Below are 17,484 nucleotides of genomic sequence, written 5' to 3' on the forward strand. Positions count from 1 at the left end.
TCTCTGGTTTTGGTTTCCACTCTGAATCCCTGCAGCGTGTACTGAGCTCAGCCACTGGGAGCTTTAAATGCTGTCTGCGCCGAAAGATCCCGCCTGGCTGTTCCGCATCGGCTCACCTCGGCTTGCTGTAGCCGTCCGCTGAGTTCGCCGCTGCCGCCGGCAGTATGGCGCTGCTGCCGCGTCCTCGGGCGCGTGTGTCTCCTCTGTGGCCCTGAGCTCTGTTCTCAATCCGCTTTCTCTCTGGAGCCTGGTGGTTTTTTTGTTTTTCTGGTGATGGTGTTTTCTGGCTATGAAAGGCGCTCTTTTTGTGGTAATGGAGATTGGTTGTTAGGGGGACTCTTAAGCCCCGCTCTTCTCGGTCGCCATCTTCCCGGAAGTCCTCAAACTATTTTTTTGAAGCAAATTACAAACTTACTATTTCATCTGTAAGTATTGGTATATTTTCCTGAAGGATGAGGATTTTCTGTTTTGTTTTGTTTTTTGGCGGTACTGGGGTTCCTGGAAGGCCTTCTACCTCCGGGCCACACTCCCGACCTATTTTTATACTTGGAAACAGGGTCTCTTAAGCCAGCACGGCTGGCTTCGAACCAGCGTGACCCTCCTGTCTCCGCCTCCCAAGCGCGGGGGTTGCAAGGGCGCGTCACCACGCCCGGCCAAAGGATGAGGATTTTTAAAAATCAAACAAAATGTAGCCCAGAAACATCATCATAAGAACTTGACGACAATCCCTTACTGTCATGTGTGTTCTTAAATCTTCACGATTGTCCCTGCTTATTTCTTTATTTGAATTGGGATCCAAATAAGACTTACATATCAAAATTTATCAGTATGTCTTCAAAGTTTTTCATTCAAAATTCCCTTTCTTTTGTTTTGTTGGTATGTTTGTCTTAAATATGTAGGCCTGCCAGGTGTGGTGGCGCACGCTTGTCATTCCAGCATTTGGGAGGCTGAGACCGGAGGATCGTGGTTTGAGGACAGCCTCAGCTACTTAGTGAGGCCCTCTGCAACTCAGTGAGACGCTGTTTCAAAATAAAGAATAAAATACAGGGCAGGGGGTATAGCTTGGAGGTCGAATGCCCCTGGGTTCTATTCCCAGACCTGCAAGAATACCCACAAAAAAACAAAACACAAAAAACAAAAAACAAAAAAAGTAGGTCATTTGCCTTATAAAATTTGCTGACTATATCCTTTGGTGCTGTTTACCATTTTTTTCTGTTTTCTCTATTTCCTTGATCAGATGTAGATATAGATATGAATATTGATGGGGCAAAAACACTACCTCAGTGTCCTCCACAGGTGACCAGTGATTTTAAACTATTGGGCACATGGATTGAAGCCTCCAGAGCTCCCAGTGTGCTGCAGTGCTATCCTCCACGACTCTGGGCTGGACCTGGAGCCAGCGGCGGCTCCGGTTGGCTGGAGTCTCAGCTGAGCCAGGGTCTGGGTGGCTTCCTGTCTGGCAGGATGGCTACTGCCTGCACGTGTCCTGCCCTGGCTTTGAGACAGCTGCTTCCTGAAGGGGTCCTTGTTCCTTTAAGCTATTTTGATCTTAGAAAATCTGGGTGTCGTTCACAATAACATTCTTCTTAACAACATTAATATAATTATGTGTTTTTCTGTAAAATTGATAGTAATAGTGTAAAAATAGAAATAAAAAGAATGCTGTTAACAATAGAATCCTGAAAACATTTTAACATTTTTGTGAAATTGAGGCTATATCACAAGGACATACTGTTGAATTACTCTGCTTTAAAGCACGTTATAATTGATTCCTGTCTGTGTGGTGGTGTTCCCATGTTGACTTGCACGTAGGGTTTTGTTCTGCGTTTTACTCTAGCTGTTTGCTTCTTTACAGTTTAAGGTTTTTAATAGTTTCAAAGTCACATCTCCAACACATGTGCCTTGGAGCCGCCACTGGAGCTGGGCTGTACCTGGCTGCGTGCTGCGCCATCTTCCCCTGGCGTTTCCACTCGCCTGCCTCGCTGAGCTGCTTCTCGCCTCAGAGGGAGGTGGAGATGCTAAAGAACAAGGGCCGCCCATCCCCGCTGCGCAGCATGCTCGAGAGCCACTGCGCAGACGCTGTGCTTCAGAGTATATTCAGTCAATAAAGTACTGGTTAGAAAGCTGAAAGTCAGTTATGAAGTAGTCTGACTTGTTAAGAAATAATAGAATGCCAGGTGTGGTGCGCACGCTTGTAATCCCAGTACTTGGGAGGCTGAGACCAGAGGATCGAGGTTTGTGGACAGCCTCAGCTACTTAATGAGGCCCTCTTCTACATAGTGAGACCCTGTTTCAAAACAAAGAATAAAAAGTAGGGCTGGGGGTGTAGTTCAGAGGTAGAATGCCCTCGGGTTTAATCCCCAGTACTGCAAAAACAGAAAGAAAAAAAAAGAAATAATAGAATAACCACTTAAGTTTCCAACAGAAACAGTGTATTGATCCAGTCTTTCCAGAGAGGTCACCCGATACCATCAACTCTGTTTAATGTTACATTCAGGGGCTTCAAAGTTGTACCTTATGACAGCATGTTTCTTACACTTGCTGGCTTGAGAGTCGTAGGATGTTGGATTGGCAGAAGTTTTTCAATGCCTTTTTCATAATTGTTTTGATCCAGAAGGATTGCTTAATTTCAGACCCTTTCTCGTGCACCTCAGCCTGTATGTCCAGATTGTGCTCACAGCTCACCACAGATGTGCACAGTTGGGTTTGTGATGGGAAGCTGTACTCACATGCTTAGCAGACAGTGTTGTGTTTAGAGGTCCATTCTTGCCTTCATCCAGGTGGTAGGCTTCATGGACTGTGTTCTAAACTGCATGACCTGGTTCTGCCCACAACAGGGATCGTTGAGGACACAGGGCTCATGGCATAGCCGTGCAGAGTTCCAGACAGCCTCGAGGTGGAGTAGAGGCAGGCTCGCAGAGTCTGGCTAGGCTAGCCTTGTGCACTTGTTCTTACTGCCTTGAAACCCTCTTTTTATTGTACGGGGCACTCTACCTCTGAGCTATGCCCCTGCTTCCCACCTACCTTTTTCTGAAACATGGTCTCAATAAATTGTTGAGAGTCTTGTTGCATTGCTGAGTCTGGCCTTGAACCTGTGATCCTTCTCTTGCAGCCCCCCCCCCCCCAAGTACTGGGATTACAGCTGTGTACCACCTTGCTTGGCTTCATGATAAAAGTTTCATGTGGCTTAGAATGTAACATTCATGTGCTTTTTAAAGAAAACACAAAGCCTTTGGCATCATCACTTAGCCGGTGCCCCAGACACCTTTTTGTTTTCCATTGCCTTTGGGGTACTTTGATGAAATTTTTTTTGGGGGGGGGATTAGCGCTTTTCTTTATTGTCGGGCTCTCGGGGAGCAGAGGGCACCTGCTCTGCGCATGCCTAGTATGGATGAAAATTTTGATATGCTTTGCTAATAAGCTGCGGAAGAGTGTTAGGGTTTGGATTAAAAGGAAAAGGCTTTCCATTCGGCCTCAGCTTCATATCTGGAGAGATTACTGTGGAAGCAGAGTAGAAGACTGGTTTGAGGGATTGTGATTAGGAGTGGCATACCCATGGAAGCATTGCATTGCCATCCAAGGCACAGGAGCCGCTGGCTCCCTTTTGGACTGAAGAACGCTGAAGGGCTAGAGGAGCTGTCAAAGACTGGATTTCATTTTCTATTTTAAGACAGAGTCTTGTTAAGTTTCCTGGGCTGGCCTTGAACTTAGGATCCTTTTGCCTTCAACTTCAGAGTAGCTGGGTTTACAGGCATCCAGCAATGTGCTACCTTATCTTGATGTGTCTTTTAAGAGAAGTGCCACTCACAATTAAATTATCTATACGACCCACCTGCTTAATTCTTTCCTTCAATTTTTTCAGACCAAATGGCTTCTCACGATACGTGGTTTGTAGCTTTGGGATCACAAAGGACTTACGGGGCTGTAGCAGGACTATATTTTTTTTAAATAAAAAGCAGATGCCTGAGCACTTGTGTCTTTGTGCAGACGTGCAGGTGAGGATGCGGTGGTCCCGCCCACTCCTGGGTTGTCTCCTGTGAGGCGTGCGCGCGTGCCCCTCGCTCTGTGCTCCTTCCTGTCCTGCGGCACACTCGTCTTGCTGGCAAATCACTTCGAAGCCTGTGTTGGAGGGAAGGTAGCTCAGGGAGTTCTCCGCCGTCCTGTGGTAGAGCGGTGCGGTAGCCTGGCCTCCCTCCTGTGGTTCTTCCTCCTTTACCAAGCCAAAGCGTCTGCTCTCTCATGTTCAGTGGCATTTTGCCCTCCTCCTTACACACGCATGCGCACAGAGATGTGTGCCCACACGCTCGGGCACGTGTACACACTCCTCTCTTCATGTACACACAGAGCTTCAAGCATTCCAGTGGCATTCACTTCCACTGGAATAAAATCCACGGTCATAGGGAAGTCCTGAGTGGCTTGGTCTCGCCAGTATGACTGTGCCTTTCCCAGACTTCGCAGTGAGACCCGCAGGCTTCCCCGCACGGAAAGCTCTCCTACGGGGTGCGCGGGTCTCAGTGCCGGTGTCCACTCTTCAGCTCTCGGCCAGTTGCCAGAGCTCAGGAAGCTCTGGTCACCTTCTCACAGCCCTCAGTTCCGACCCCCGGATCACTGTCTTAACTGTGTTAGTCTCCCAGCCTGCATCTGTCCTGCCAGAATGTGAGTCTTTGAATGTGCCTGTGTCCTCGGCAGCAGATTGGAGCGAGTTTGCTCGTGGTGGAAGTGCCGGTGGCCTGCTCGCTGGCCTGGTCCAGCAGTGCCACACTCGCACACTGACGTAGACCGCGCATTTCTTAGAAGACCAACATTATTTTACTATGAGCACAGTAACTAAAATGCATTTTATGCCAGACTTGTTGAAAAAGAGAACATGGGAAATATTCAGAATAGTAGCCAAAATGAACTGTTATAATGGAAAAGAGCCAGGAAGCCGGGCGTGGTGGGCACGCTTGTAATCCCCGTGCTTGGGAGGCAGAGACAGGAGGATCACGCAGGTTCAAAGCCAGCCGCGCGCGCTGGCTTAGGAGACCCTGTTTCCAAATAAAAATGTAAAAATAGGTCTGGGAGTGTAGTCCGGAGATAGAAGGGCTTCCAGGAACCCCAGTACCACCAAAAAAAAAAAAAAAAAAAAAGAGCCAGGAAGTCATGGGAATTCAGAACATGCTTCAAGAGATCCACCGAGTCCTGGTCTAGGTGTTTGATGTGTTAGTGAGAAATGAAGGGCTAAGGAAGTAAGAATGCCATGGCTCCATCTGAGTTTCTGCCTCTGTATTATTTTGTGTAGATTTAAGAGTTTAGAAATTGTTCATCTAGGACTCTAAGCAGAAAGCGGGCTATAAAGTGACCGTAATATTACTACATGTAGGTGTCCATGAAAACCTCATGGTACCCCAGTCACTCTGGTGGGCCCCCCTCCAGTGAGGTCACAGTTGGAGCGACAGCCTAGTGGGTAGTGCCTGGGGATGAAGTGCTCCAGGAGGAGTGTTGCCAGGCTCTGAACAGGCTCTGGTTCCCAGCTCTCACTTTTAAAACCGATATGTTTAGTGGGATTAATATTCAGCCTCCTCTGAGCTCTGACTGGCTTCAGGCTGAGGTTAGGAGGCAGGAGAAGGGGAAGAGGCAGGCCTGGCTCACCTCGGCACACAGGTGGGAGCAGCGGAAGGTGTGCCACAGGGAGCCTCCGAGCCGCCCGCCTCGGCCCACCCGCAAGACTCCTTGTGGAGTGCAGGTGCAGGCCCACGCAGGGCCGAGCCGAGGCCGGCTGCCCCAGCAGAGGCACGCCGCCCTTTCCTAAATGATCGCAAGTGTTAGCTGTGTCTGCTCTTGGTGCAAAATAAAGTTGTGCTCTAAATATTTTTTCAGGTGGGACACTGAGAATTTATGCAGATAGTTTAAAACCAAATATTCCCTACAAGACAATCCTGCTGTCAACTACAGACACCACAGACTTTGCTGTGGCTGAAGCTCTAGAGAAGTATGGTCTGGAAAAGGAGAACCCCAAGGATTACTGCATTGCCCGGGTACGTACCTGTCCAATCAGGAGTTCTTACTGGTGACATTTGCGCTAGGACTTTGCTTTTAAAGAGAAGGCGTTCCTCAATCACTGACACCTCTGCGGATTCTCTCCCCGCTGTGTAATGCAGAATTGGATTCACTGAAACCATGTGTTAAGTATATATGAAGGAAATGAGCAAATCTCCCTTCCATTACCGCAGTACTGTGTGTGTTGTAGTGGTGAGAGTATAGCAAGGTGAATGAGGTCAAGGGAGCCTTACAGTTCTACCCAAGGTAACTAGACCTTAGCGCATTTACAGGCTTCCTGCCAGTTCTTGTTGTACAAACATAGGTAACTAAATTGTATTTGTATTAAAAACTGCTTTAATAATCTATAGTTCTTTAGAGATAAAGATAAATCTTTGACTCTAGTATTCAGGAAATATAGTGACATTTTATGTCTCAGAATTGACAGTAATATGAAGTAAAATCCAACAAGTTTTTTTTTCTGAGTAACAAATTACTTAAATTCTAAACCTCTGAGTCGGTCCCAATTATATGCTAACTTATTCATGACAATATTTTTGTTAGAATTACAATTCACAGTAGAATTTAAAAGAGTTATTTTCTTTTTCTTCAGTGACTGTTGAATGATAAAACAGGGTGATTTTTGTTTTAAAATTTTCCCTACAAAGTCACTGAGTAATGGTTGCAGTAAGCTGCAGAGAGGCCGCAGCCGTGGCCTCTGGGTTCCCTCCACCCCCGCTGCCTTGTGCTGTGTGACCCCCGCTCCCTGGCCCAGCCCTGGAGGGCCGTCTGTGACTGGGTTCCTTCCCTTTCTAGAAGCTGCGACAGCATGACAGCATCGTGAAGGTAGTGCTCTTTTTCCTTGCGCTCTGTGGCTCATCACGGAGGCTTTGAGACTCCCCAGGTGGTTGGTGTGCTGTGCGTGTCTGTCTATATCGAGAAGCGCTTTCTCTCGCTATGGCGCGGCATTTCAGTGAATGGTGGTCGCAGTTGGTGGGTCAGGTGCCTGTCCACAGCATGTGGGCTGCCTCCACCTTGCAATTTCTGGCTCTTTAGATGAAGTTTTTGTAAGTGTGTGTGTAGGAACGAGTCTCCCGTGGACGTAGGTTTTCTCCTGCGTGGTCGCTCTCTCACGGGCTTCCAGGTGGATACTGCTGTACACCCTGCTAGAAGTATCTGAGAGTTCCAGTTAGTCCCTCTTATTCCTATACTTGGAATTATTGATTAAACAATAGTAGACCTTCTAATAGTTATGTTTAATTATGGTTTGAGTCTTAAGGAGTCGGGTCTGACCTGTAATATATGCATTGTGACTTCCCCCAATCTGTGGCTTTTCGTTTTATTTTCTAAATGGTGTCTTTCAACAAGTAAAAGGTTTCATTTTGTTAAATATAGCTGAAATATGGCTTCTTGCTATTTTTCTTTTAGAGTCTGTGTCTCTTGTATTTTGCATAGGAATTTGCCTCACCCAAGGTTGCAGTACTTCTTCTGTGTGTTTTCTGTTTATTTAAAAGACTTGGGACCAGAATTTGGGTGTAGGACTTTTCAGATTATTGCTTGTATTGGCATGGGATGAGGCCATGTTCATTCATTTTTCTGTACAGACAGTTGATTCAGCATCGTTTGTTTCTCTCTAAGGCTTTGGCAACTTTGTAAAAAACCAGCTGTTCACATGTGTGTGTGGTTCAGTTTCTGGACTGTTCTGTTAGTCTTATATGATTGTCTTCTTGTCATAGTTATCTTAATTTCTGTAGATTTATAGTATTAAAATTATGCAGAGTAAATGCCCATTTTCTTCTTGGTTTTTGCTTTAAAAGTCGATTTATTCCTGGTTGTGTTTTTATAGAGATTTTAAATTTGGCTTATCAGTTTCTACCCCACACCTAAGGTGAGCTCAGAGGCGTCCCCTTGGTACAGCACCCAGGCTTCCGGGCTGCAGGCAGAGGTCAGCCCTTCGTCTACCTGGCTCCGAGAGCTCTCTCAGCCGCGTTCTGTAGTGTCCGATGTGGAGGGCCTTGTACCACTTCCGTGAGCAGGAGATGGAATTAAATAAGAGCTTGCTTGAATTTTACAGCTTTGATCTTTCTGCTAAGAAGCCAAGAAGCTATATTTAGTTGGAAAAAGTCATTTTATGAATTAGCCCAATTTTCAGCTGAAAAAACACAGGGCAACAGGTGTTTTCCTCATGTTAATAGGATACTAATGGAACTGCACAGGAACACAGAGGAGGAGGGTAGAGCTGACGTGCGGGCTGCAGTGGGGGCAGGTGACAGTGAGCCCAGAAAGCCTGCCGGCCACGGACAGGCAGGTGGGTGCCCGGGCCTGCCGCCAGGAGAGCCAGACCTAGGGGCTTGTGGTGCCAGCAGCTTTGACAGGTGGGTGGGGCGCTGGTCACAGGCTGCGTGCTTTTACGAGGTAGCAGATCCCACTGCATCCTTTTCTCACCCCGACTACACTGTCCTCAGCCAGCTAGGAGTCCTGTGGTGTATGTGTGGGATGGGTGCGGGTGGGGAGGCCTTGCATGTGGAGGGAGCAGCCAGGGTGGATTTTCTCTCTGAGGGGAAAACACCTGGGGGAGAAGACATTCTTGTACAGGCAGGTGAGGTAGAGCAGAGCTCTGTTTGAATGCTGGCCTTGCTTGAGGAGAAACATGTGGCAGGCGCTGTGTTGCACGTGGAGACACACTTCACCTAAGAGTGAGTAAGCCGATGGATACGCTGGATTTGTTAAGCGTCCTTTAGACTTAAAATTGGTTAGTGACTGCTCTAAAGTTTCCTAAGTCAAAATGATTTCAGGAAAATGGTAGTGTAGATAGGTCTGCGTTATGGAGCCACGGCCTGGTCCTCTTCCAGCTGTGTGACCTGTTGGGAACACGGGGTGGAGGGCGTGGGATAAGAATGACTAGTGTTGTATCCATGCCCGGTGTTGCTCGAGTGTCTGCCGCGGGAATGTTCAAGTGTTATCGATCTGATGATAATCAGTTCTTTAGAGTGCAGATGATTTGATATGTGATAAAGAACTTTCTGACATTTTTGTTCAAACAATAATTTCTGGCTGATTTTTTACTGATAAAAATGAGAAAGTAAAAGAGTGCCTTGATCAAAGGTATGAAATTTTCACGGAAGCCCGCTCTTTGGGCTTTTACTGATGGTCCCTTTTGGGGTTATTGCTTCCGTTAGAGGATTTCCTTTATTTTAGTTTTCTGCTCTGTTATTTTCAACCATTTTCTTTGGCAGGCTTAGGGAGTACAGATCAACAGTCGATTGCTTTACCTACTATTAGAAACATCTCCGCAGCTTGCAGCTCAACGGTGGCAGCTGTTTTATACCCTTCCTTCGTGTGTTACGCCATCTATTCAGCTAGCTTCTGAGTACTTAGGTTTAATTGTTAGACACTGAGCTGGGATTCAGAAGTAAGCGCAGTAAGCCCTACAAGAGCGTAGAGCAAAGGAGGCCAGAAAGACCAGGAAGTAGAACAGGAAGCAGGGCTCCTGAGCTGGAGGACACTGTGCCTGAGCTGCGGGGCCCTGGTGGCCATGTGGAGGGGCCTGCTCTGCACTCGCCGCCCTAGGGGTATGAGGTCAGCTCCCAGGGCGGGATGCGCGTCAGGCCAGGATGTTCAATGTAATACGAAACTAATCGTGGAGACAGATTAAGTTGGGGCAAGGTAGGGTCTACGTTCGTCCCTTTACAGGGGCTGGAAGCATAGTAGAGAGGAATTAGAGGTAAGAGTAGTGCACCTGGGTCTGAGACGTGGCACGGTGGGTGGTGAGCGGTGTTCAGGTCACTCCGTAACTGCTGCATTAGAGCGAAGGGCAAGGAGGGCCTGCACAGGTGGCGGCCTCTCCACCCTCCAGGGCGGGCTGGCTTATATTTGGTCTTCCCATATAAAAGCGGAAAGAAATAAATAAGCAAGTAAGTACCTAACTAGTTCTTTTTAGAGGCTACATGGATAAAACTTGCTGAGTAAGCTTTTGTTTGAAACTCTTCGTTTCTGTTGATGATTTAATTCTTGATGACTAGTGAGAATTGCTTATTGTACTGATCAGTTTAATTCTGAAATGACTTTTCTTCCTTTTTAATTAATTAATTAATTAATTTAGTACTGGCGATTGAAACCAGGGCTTCAGATCTGCTCTGAGCTATGTCTCTATATGGTTTTTAAAGTTTATTTTGAGACAGAGTCTCACTGAGTTGCCCTGATGGGCCTGGAAACGATAACCCTTTCTGGAGTCTCACTTAATGCACCACCACACCTGAGTTTTCATTCACTCAGCAACAGGTTCTTTCTTTGGGTACTTGCTAATTTGCTTCTTCAGTACGTTCACTGTTAATTATTTCTGTTAGGTTATGCTTCCTCCTGGAGCCCAGCATTCTGACGAAAGAGGTGCTAAAGAAATTATCCTTGATGACGACGAGTGTCCTTTACAGATCCTCAGGGCGTGGCCGAGTGACAGAGGTACAGCCCCTGGTCCCACCCGGCTGCTGCCCCCAGCTGCTGCTGGCGGCGGCCAGGGAGCCGTGCGCCAAGCCTCCCTGTGGCTCTTTGCTCTGGTCTCTCCCCTCGGTCTAGACTTGCCTGGGTGGCTCCTGGTGCTGTCTGTGTGTGGGGTCCTGCACAGACAGGGACACTGCAGGTGACACTGCATCTCAGGAGGAAGCCGGGCTGTCAGCAGTGGGAGCTCGTGGCTGCCTGTCAGCAGGGAGCCACTTTCCGCACTGATCTGATAGACTTGTAGTGTTTGGACAAACTTGTTATGCTGGGAATGAACCTTCAAACTAAAGAGTGCCCAGTAAGTGATATGGTTACTTAGATAAAAGCTGAGTATTCCTGATCCAAAATGCTTGGGGCCAGAAGTATTTTAGATTTTGGATTGTTTTAGGCCTTAGAACAGTCACATCTTCATAATAAGATACCTTGGAGAAACCACGTTCCACACGCATCTTGCACACGTTGTCTGCGGGGATACGCAGCTTGTAATGCATTCACACTTTGCACTGTCCAAACACTTTCCCTGATTATTTCAAAGCATTGAAGGTCTAAAGATGTTTTTTTGATAAAAATACAATTTTCTAACTTTTAAGATTTGTTTCTTAGTAGTTGCTCAGTAGAGGGCCTTTGCATGAATAAAGATGGGAAAATTTATTGTATAAATGTTGAACATAGATTGGTAGTTTAGAAATAAAAAACAAAACAAAATGTCCCTGTCAGCAGATTTCTAGCATAATTGAGACACTTGGTTGCACTTTTAGACAGTAGAAAAGTAAACTTTATTACAGAAAAGTTGTTTTGATTTGAGTTGACTCAACGGAATTACATAAAACTAGAGCAGCCAGAGTAGGTAGTATCTGTGTAGGCGCGTGGCATGTGTGTGTCTGTGAATATGTTGATTGATCATAGCAGTATGAGGTTTATTCAGTATACATTATATACCAGTATATATATATATTTTTTTTGGTGGTACTGGGGTTCCTGAAAGCCCTTCTACTTCCAGGCTACACTCCCAGACATATTTTTTATATTTTAATTTGGAAACAGGGTCTCTTAAGCCAGCGCGATGCGATCCTCCTGTCTCTGCCTCCCAAGCGCGGGGATTACAAGCGTGCGTCACCACGCCCAGCGTATACTGGTTCATTTTTTTAATACTGATGTTGAATTGTTTTCAACTCGATAATGTTCTGGGGAAGATTACTGTTAAAGATAATCTTCACCATGCTTACTAGAGATTTTTTAGAACATGCCAAGAGACTCGTATTTTCTCCATTGAGTCAAAGTATAAATTGGATGACTGACTCTTCAAAGGCTGGCTATTAGATTCTATCTTTTTATGATTGGGCAGTTGCTGCCGTCTGCTATTTCTGGGTGTGTGGCTGATGGTTCTCAATGCTCCTACTCTAGGGATTTTAGTGTTTCAGTTGAAGAGGAGGCCACCAGACTACATCCCAAAGAAAACAAAGAAACACGTGGAAGGGAAGCCGCCGAAGGGGAAGGAGAGAGCGGACGGGTCTGGCTACGGCTCTGCTCTGCCTCCAGAGAAGCTGCCCTACTTGGTGGAGTTGAGCCCAGGTAAGGACGCTGGCCGCGCCAGGAAGCGCTGTGTGAGCATGTCCTCAGCTTCGGATGCTGCTGCTCCCAGTGCATTCTGTTCCTGTGTTCTTGATCTTGGCTGACTGAATATTTTTAGACCATTTATTTTTTAAAAAGTTACCTTTAGATGACATTGATTAAAAAAAACAACAACAAGCAGCCTTAAGATCATAGTGGATATGTATTCATGGAAAAAAGTTCACATGGACAAAAAGGAATATTAAACAAAATTTAAAGTAATATAGGGAGTGCTTTAAGAGGATTTAAATGATCCCTTTCCTTATAAGAAAAATTTCCCAAAATAACTTTAGTAAAACAGCTAGTCTGCTATAAACTAAATGAAATTTACTCCTGTAAGTGTAGTTAGAAACGTGCCCTCATAGGTGTGTGTGTGCATGTGTGATCGTATTAGTGCTTCTAATGCATGCAGCAACAAAAGGGGTATCTTCAAATTTAATAGTGCATCGAGAACTCCCTCTTAGTAAGTGGGAGGTGCTTGATTTTTAAATGACAGACTCAATTATTTTCAGATCAGTCATTAAATATATTGTTTGAAGGGCTCTCATGGCCAAGGCTGTTGTCCTAAACCGGCATCAGCTGGAGAAACCACATTCTTACAGAAGTGTTTATTTCCAAGGTTGTTTAGTTTTGATCAGCTGATTATGAGATGGACGTTTGTGGTCCAGCAGTCTTGCGAGGCCATGTGGACAGGCTGACATGGTGTGTTTTGGCACTGTTCTGACTCACGTTGGTGACAGTGGGCTGTAGGCCATCTTTTCTACACTTCCTTATGCTCGAGGCTCTTTTTCTCATTGACTGTCATTCGTGACGACTCTTGGTTCTGTTTGCCTCTCCCTTGGTCTTCTCACTGCAACCTGGAAGCATGCCCCAGGATTACTTTGTTCCTGTAAAGTATGGCAACGTCTTTGTGCTTGCTTGCTTAACTGGGCGAAGGAACAGCCACAGTGGGACAGCCTTTTTTTTTTTTTTAATATTAGGATCTTTGAAGTTGGGTGTGGTGGCCTAGTCTTGTAATCCCAGTGCTTGGGAGGCTGAGACAGAGGATCGCATAGGTTCAAAGCCAGCCTCGGCTACTTAGTGAGGCTCTCAGCAACTTAGTACTACCAAAAGAAAAAAAGAAAAAAAATTAGGATCTTTGCATATTGAGTTTAATTTTATATTAAATGCTAGAAAATAATGCTTGAAATTTTTGAAGATTGAAGAGTATTTGCCTCACAGATATTAATAAATAGCAACCAAAAGAATAACTTTCAAATAAATGTTGGGAAGTTGGTTTGGTGGATGACAGAGGAGGCTGAGCATTCATTCATTCTGTTGAGAACTGTATTTTAAATACTTACTGTGGGTCAGGTACTTTTCTGAGCCATAGAGATAGCCTCAGGTTCTGGTGAGGATCTCTGTTTCGGCTGCTTACTTGACCATGTAGTCTCAGATAGCCAGGTGTATGGTAGGTGTGGGAGGGTGATAGACCCTAGTCACAGGGAACTTCTCTAATACTTCTCATCAGTACTGGCAGCGGCACGCCTTACGGCAGCGCCAGAACAGTGGAGCCACCCAGGGCATCCCGGCGGCCTGGGTGGCGGCCTCTGCGCGCTCTCGGAGGGCTCCTGGCCGCAAGGGCTTGGCTGCCGGCAGCTTCGTGCCCAGCCGCACGCCTTCTCTCCCGGCCACTATGCTCCTGGGCTTTGTGATTCCCTGCAGCTCATGGGCGGAGTGCTAAGTGCAGCCAGCCCTCTTCCATCTGAGACTGCTGGGCAGCGCTGCTCTGTCGAGGGCCGCGCTGGGCTCCGAGGCTCAAGGTGGAGGAGCGGGAGCGGTGCTCTGGCTCCTTGGCCTGTCTCCATGTCACGGCGGGCGGCGCCCCCTTCTCGCTCCTGTTGCCTCCTGCTGCGTGGCCACTCACTGCTGCCCTGCCTCCTCTCGACAACCTCACTGCCTCCCAAGCACTGACCGGGCGTCCTTCTAGCTTTGTCCGCCCAGCTCTGAAAGCTGACGGTAAAAGGTACCTTTTCTTCCTGACGTGTCTCGCTGAAGCTCACCTCTGCGTCTCTTCTCCTCCTTCCCTCCTCTGCGTGCTCTGCATGGTCTCTGTCCTGCTGACGCCGCCTTCACCTGGGTCCTGGCATGTGTCTTAGCCCCAGGGAGAAGGAATCACTTTGCCTACTACAGCTATCACACTTACGAAGGTAATGCTATGCTTCCTACTACTTTTGTAACTGGGCACTAACAACTCATGGGCAAAATCATGTTGACTGGGCGGATGTTGCGTGTATAAGAAAGTTAATGTTCTACCATTTTGCATTCTCCTGAAGTATCCCTGTCCAGAATTGGTTTGGATGACTGGAAGCTAATTTTGCTGCTCTTATCCCCAGGGTTTACCCTGGGAGCAGCTCTACGCTTGCAGGCTGGGGTCAAGGCCTCCTCCTGTCTGTCCATTGGCTCTGCACACTCAGAGTGTATGCGGAGCATCCTCACCTGGGAAGTCCAGGTGTTCCCAGTGCCGACAGGCACCACACAGGGAGAAGTCTGTGTCTCCTGCCCGCAGTCAGAATGCGAGCATATAGGTGTGAGGCCTGAGCGAAGCTGTAGAAAGCCTTAGACTAGGGCTCCAGCTCCGAGATATCTTACATGTGGATATAAATAGCCCCCAATTCAAAAAACATCTGAGCTCTTAGAGCCTCTGTTCCCAGTCATTTGGTCAGGGGACTCAGATTCAACTCGGCTTTCCAGGACCAGAACTGAGCCTGTGGCCGGCTCTGATAGAGAGTTGGCTTCGCTTGCTAGGGGAACGTTGAGAGTGTGGTCAGCTGTTTTTAGTCAGGATGGAGGTGGATGTCACAAGGAAGGAGGGCAGGCCGCACCTGGACACTGCTGCCCCACCGCAAGCCAAACCCCGTTTCCCACCGACCCCAGGACAGCTGCCTGGGTCTCGCCAGTGTGCACGGCTCCACCTCAGCCTCTCTGGTGCAGCACGGCGGTGAGAAAGGAGAGCGCGGAGAGCAGCGTGGGCTCTCCTCCCTGTTCTCAATCTGCTGGCGTAGAAAGGAGGCAGCACCTCGTTACCAGCTCGCAGGAGACCCTCAGACGCTTTCACATTCCCAAACATTAATAAGAATTTTTTCTAATCCTTGAACAGACAGTTCTTTGACCTTCCGACCTTCCTTCCTTCCTTCCCTCCCTCCCTCCCTCCCTCCCTCCCTCCTTTTCTCTCTTTCTTTCTTTCTTTCTTTCTTTCTGGAACTGGGGATTAAATCCAGGGGCATTCTACCTCTGAGATACTCCAAGCCCTCCTTTTTATTTTTTAATTTGAAATAGGGTCTTGCTCAATTGCTGAGATTGGCCTTGGACCTGTGATCCTTCTGTCTCGGCTTCCCAAGTACTGGGATTATAGGTGTGTATCACCACTCCCAGCTTAATCATATATATAAATATATAAACACACACACACACACACACACATATATGTGTATTTTTGTTTTTTGTTTGTTTTGGTACTGGAGATTGAACCCAGGAGCATTCTATCTCTGTTATACCCAGCGCTTTTTAAAAAAATTTTTGTTTGTTTTAAAAAATTTGAAACAGTCTTGCTGGATTGCTGAGGCTGGCCTCGAACTTGTGATCCTCCTGTCTCAAACTTCCAAGTGCTTGGAATTACAAGCATGTACCACCACACCCAGCTTCATGTTCTTATATTTTTAACTTGACATTGAAATACTTATTCTTGTTTTCCACATGACTGTTTTGTTTACTTTGTCATTTATTTGTGCAGTTTCTGTGAGACTGTATTGCATCCTTTGGTTTTCTTTGTTTTCAGTATGTTTGTTTTCTGTTAACACATTGTTCACTGACTGTGTGCTGTGGACTCACTCCACTCTAGAGTGCTGAGGGCGGGGAAACCCAGCCACAGAGCTCGTAGCCGAGAGGGGTGAGCCAACAGGAATATACGGTTCTGCTGCTGACAGAGTAGGTGCCCTGGAGACAGAGGAGGCTGCCGCTTTAGCACTGCCCATGGTGCCCAGCATTCAGAGTGAACGAGACGGGCACATTCCAGGAGGGGGCACTGCCTCTGTCCAGCAAAAGCCCTCGCTGATTTGAGGGCTTGCCTGGGTCAGGACTTCCTAAGACTGTTGGAGGTGAAGGTAAAAATTCCAGGGTGGCGGGAGCCATGTGCACGAGGAATCGGTTTTCAGAGTCCTGTTAGGCATTGCTGCCCCATAAGTACCACAGCCTCGTCTTGCTTCCATCCAGGTGTCGCAGATTCCTGAAATATTTTGGAAATAGAAAATTGTGTCATTAGGACGTCACTCTGTCTGCATGCTCTAACAATGACGTCACTCTGCGTGCTCTAACACCAGTTCTAACAGAACTTCCATATTCATGGTGTCTGCTCTGAAAGTTCAGACACACCCCAGCTGAGAAATGAAGTCTAGAGCTATGTGCACACCCAGGCCCTCCAGGGCCACCAGCATCAGACTGCTGAAGATTCAGCTTACCATCCTGATTCCAGAGACTTGGGGGTCTAAGAAGTGAACCTGAGAGTTACTCAGGTCAGAGATTCAGTCACCTTTTAAGGGAACTTTGCTGGGCGTCCACACCGCTAGACTGAATTGTATGGCTGTGGTGCAGATGGTGAAGCCCTTCATTGGGTCCGGTTCCCGGACCCTGTGAGGCGCTCTGCACCTAGAAGCCTGCGTGGGTGCCCTCTGGCCCTCGCTGGGCAGGATGTACTGGCTGAGAAGCACGTCTCCGTGTCAGAGGCACAGAAGCCCAGCAGTGCTGCTCCCCTCCCTCCACCGTGGTTGTGTTCTGTTTGCTAAGCATGTTACCAGCAGCTCTCCCTCCCTGATGGCCACCACAGCCACCTGGGGGGCTGGGCAGAAGACACAGACCTGGGTCTCCCCCTGGGATCTTGATCAGGAAGACCGAGTGAGCTGCAGAGGTTGCCCGTAGAGAACCCTCCTTCAGCGATCCGGCTGTGCCCGCCGCGGCAGGATGCCGTGCTGAGGACTCGTGCCGGCTCGTCCTGTGATGCCTCAGCGGCTGCAGAAAAGCTCACACGTGTGGCTCTCTTCATGCCTGTGCTGCTGATTGGCTGCAGCCTAGACCCATCAGCTAGTATATGATGCAGTGCGGTTGAGAACATTTCCTTTGATACAGTAAGACAGTGTTGGAATGAATGGTAGTCTCGACACTGTGTTAAACGGGAGGCGATGTGCTCATCTCTTTGACGTTGTTTGCAGTTTGTTAAACGCTGTAGGTTGAAGTTCTTGAAAGAAATGCTGAGAAGTGAGGATGGTGGTACCATTTTTGTAACTCTTTGTTTCAAAGAACAGACAGCAAACAGAGCTCTCTTCCTTC

General features: G+C 47.4%; 1 protein-coding gene across 1 annotated transcript in view; it reads left to right on the forward strand.

Annotated features, from left to right (window-relative positions):
* AFDN (afadin, adherens junction formation factor) overlaps nucleotides 1-17,484 on the forward strand; it is a gene marked incomplete at both ends in the record, with an annotated part of 117,438 nt that overhangs the window by 49,128 nt on the left and 50,826 nt on the right. Inside the window, 4 exons of the mRNA XM_080700040.1 lie at nucleotides 5,860-6,017; nucleotides 10,365-10,476; nucleotides 11,917-12,084; nucleotides 14,268-14,312. Coding sequence (XP_080556166.1) covers nucleotides 5,860-6,017; nucleotides 10,365-10,476; nucleotides 11,917-12,084; nucleotides 14,268-14,312 — 483 coding nt within the window. The remainder of the gene's footprint in view (nucleotides 1-5,859; nucleotides 6,018-10,364; nucleotides 10,477-11,916; nucleotides 12,085-14,267; nucleotides 14,313-17,484) is intronic.

Source organism: Muscardinus avellanarius (genome assembly GCF_963383645.1).
Source record: "Muscardinus avellanarius genome assembly, chromosome: 8".
Lineage (NCBI taxonomy): Eukaryota > Metazoa > Chordata > Mammalia > Rodentia > Gliridae > Muscardinus > Muscardinus avellanarius.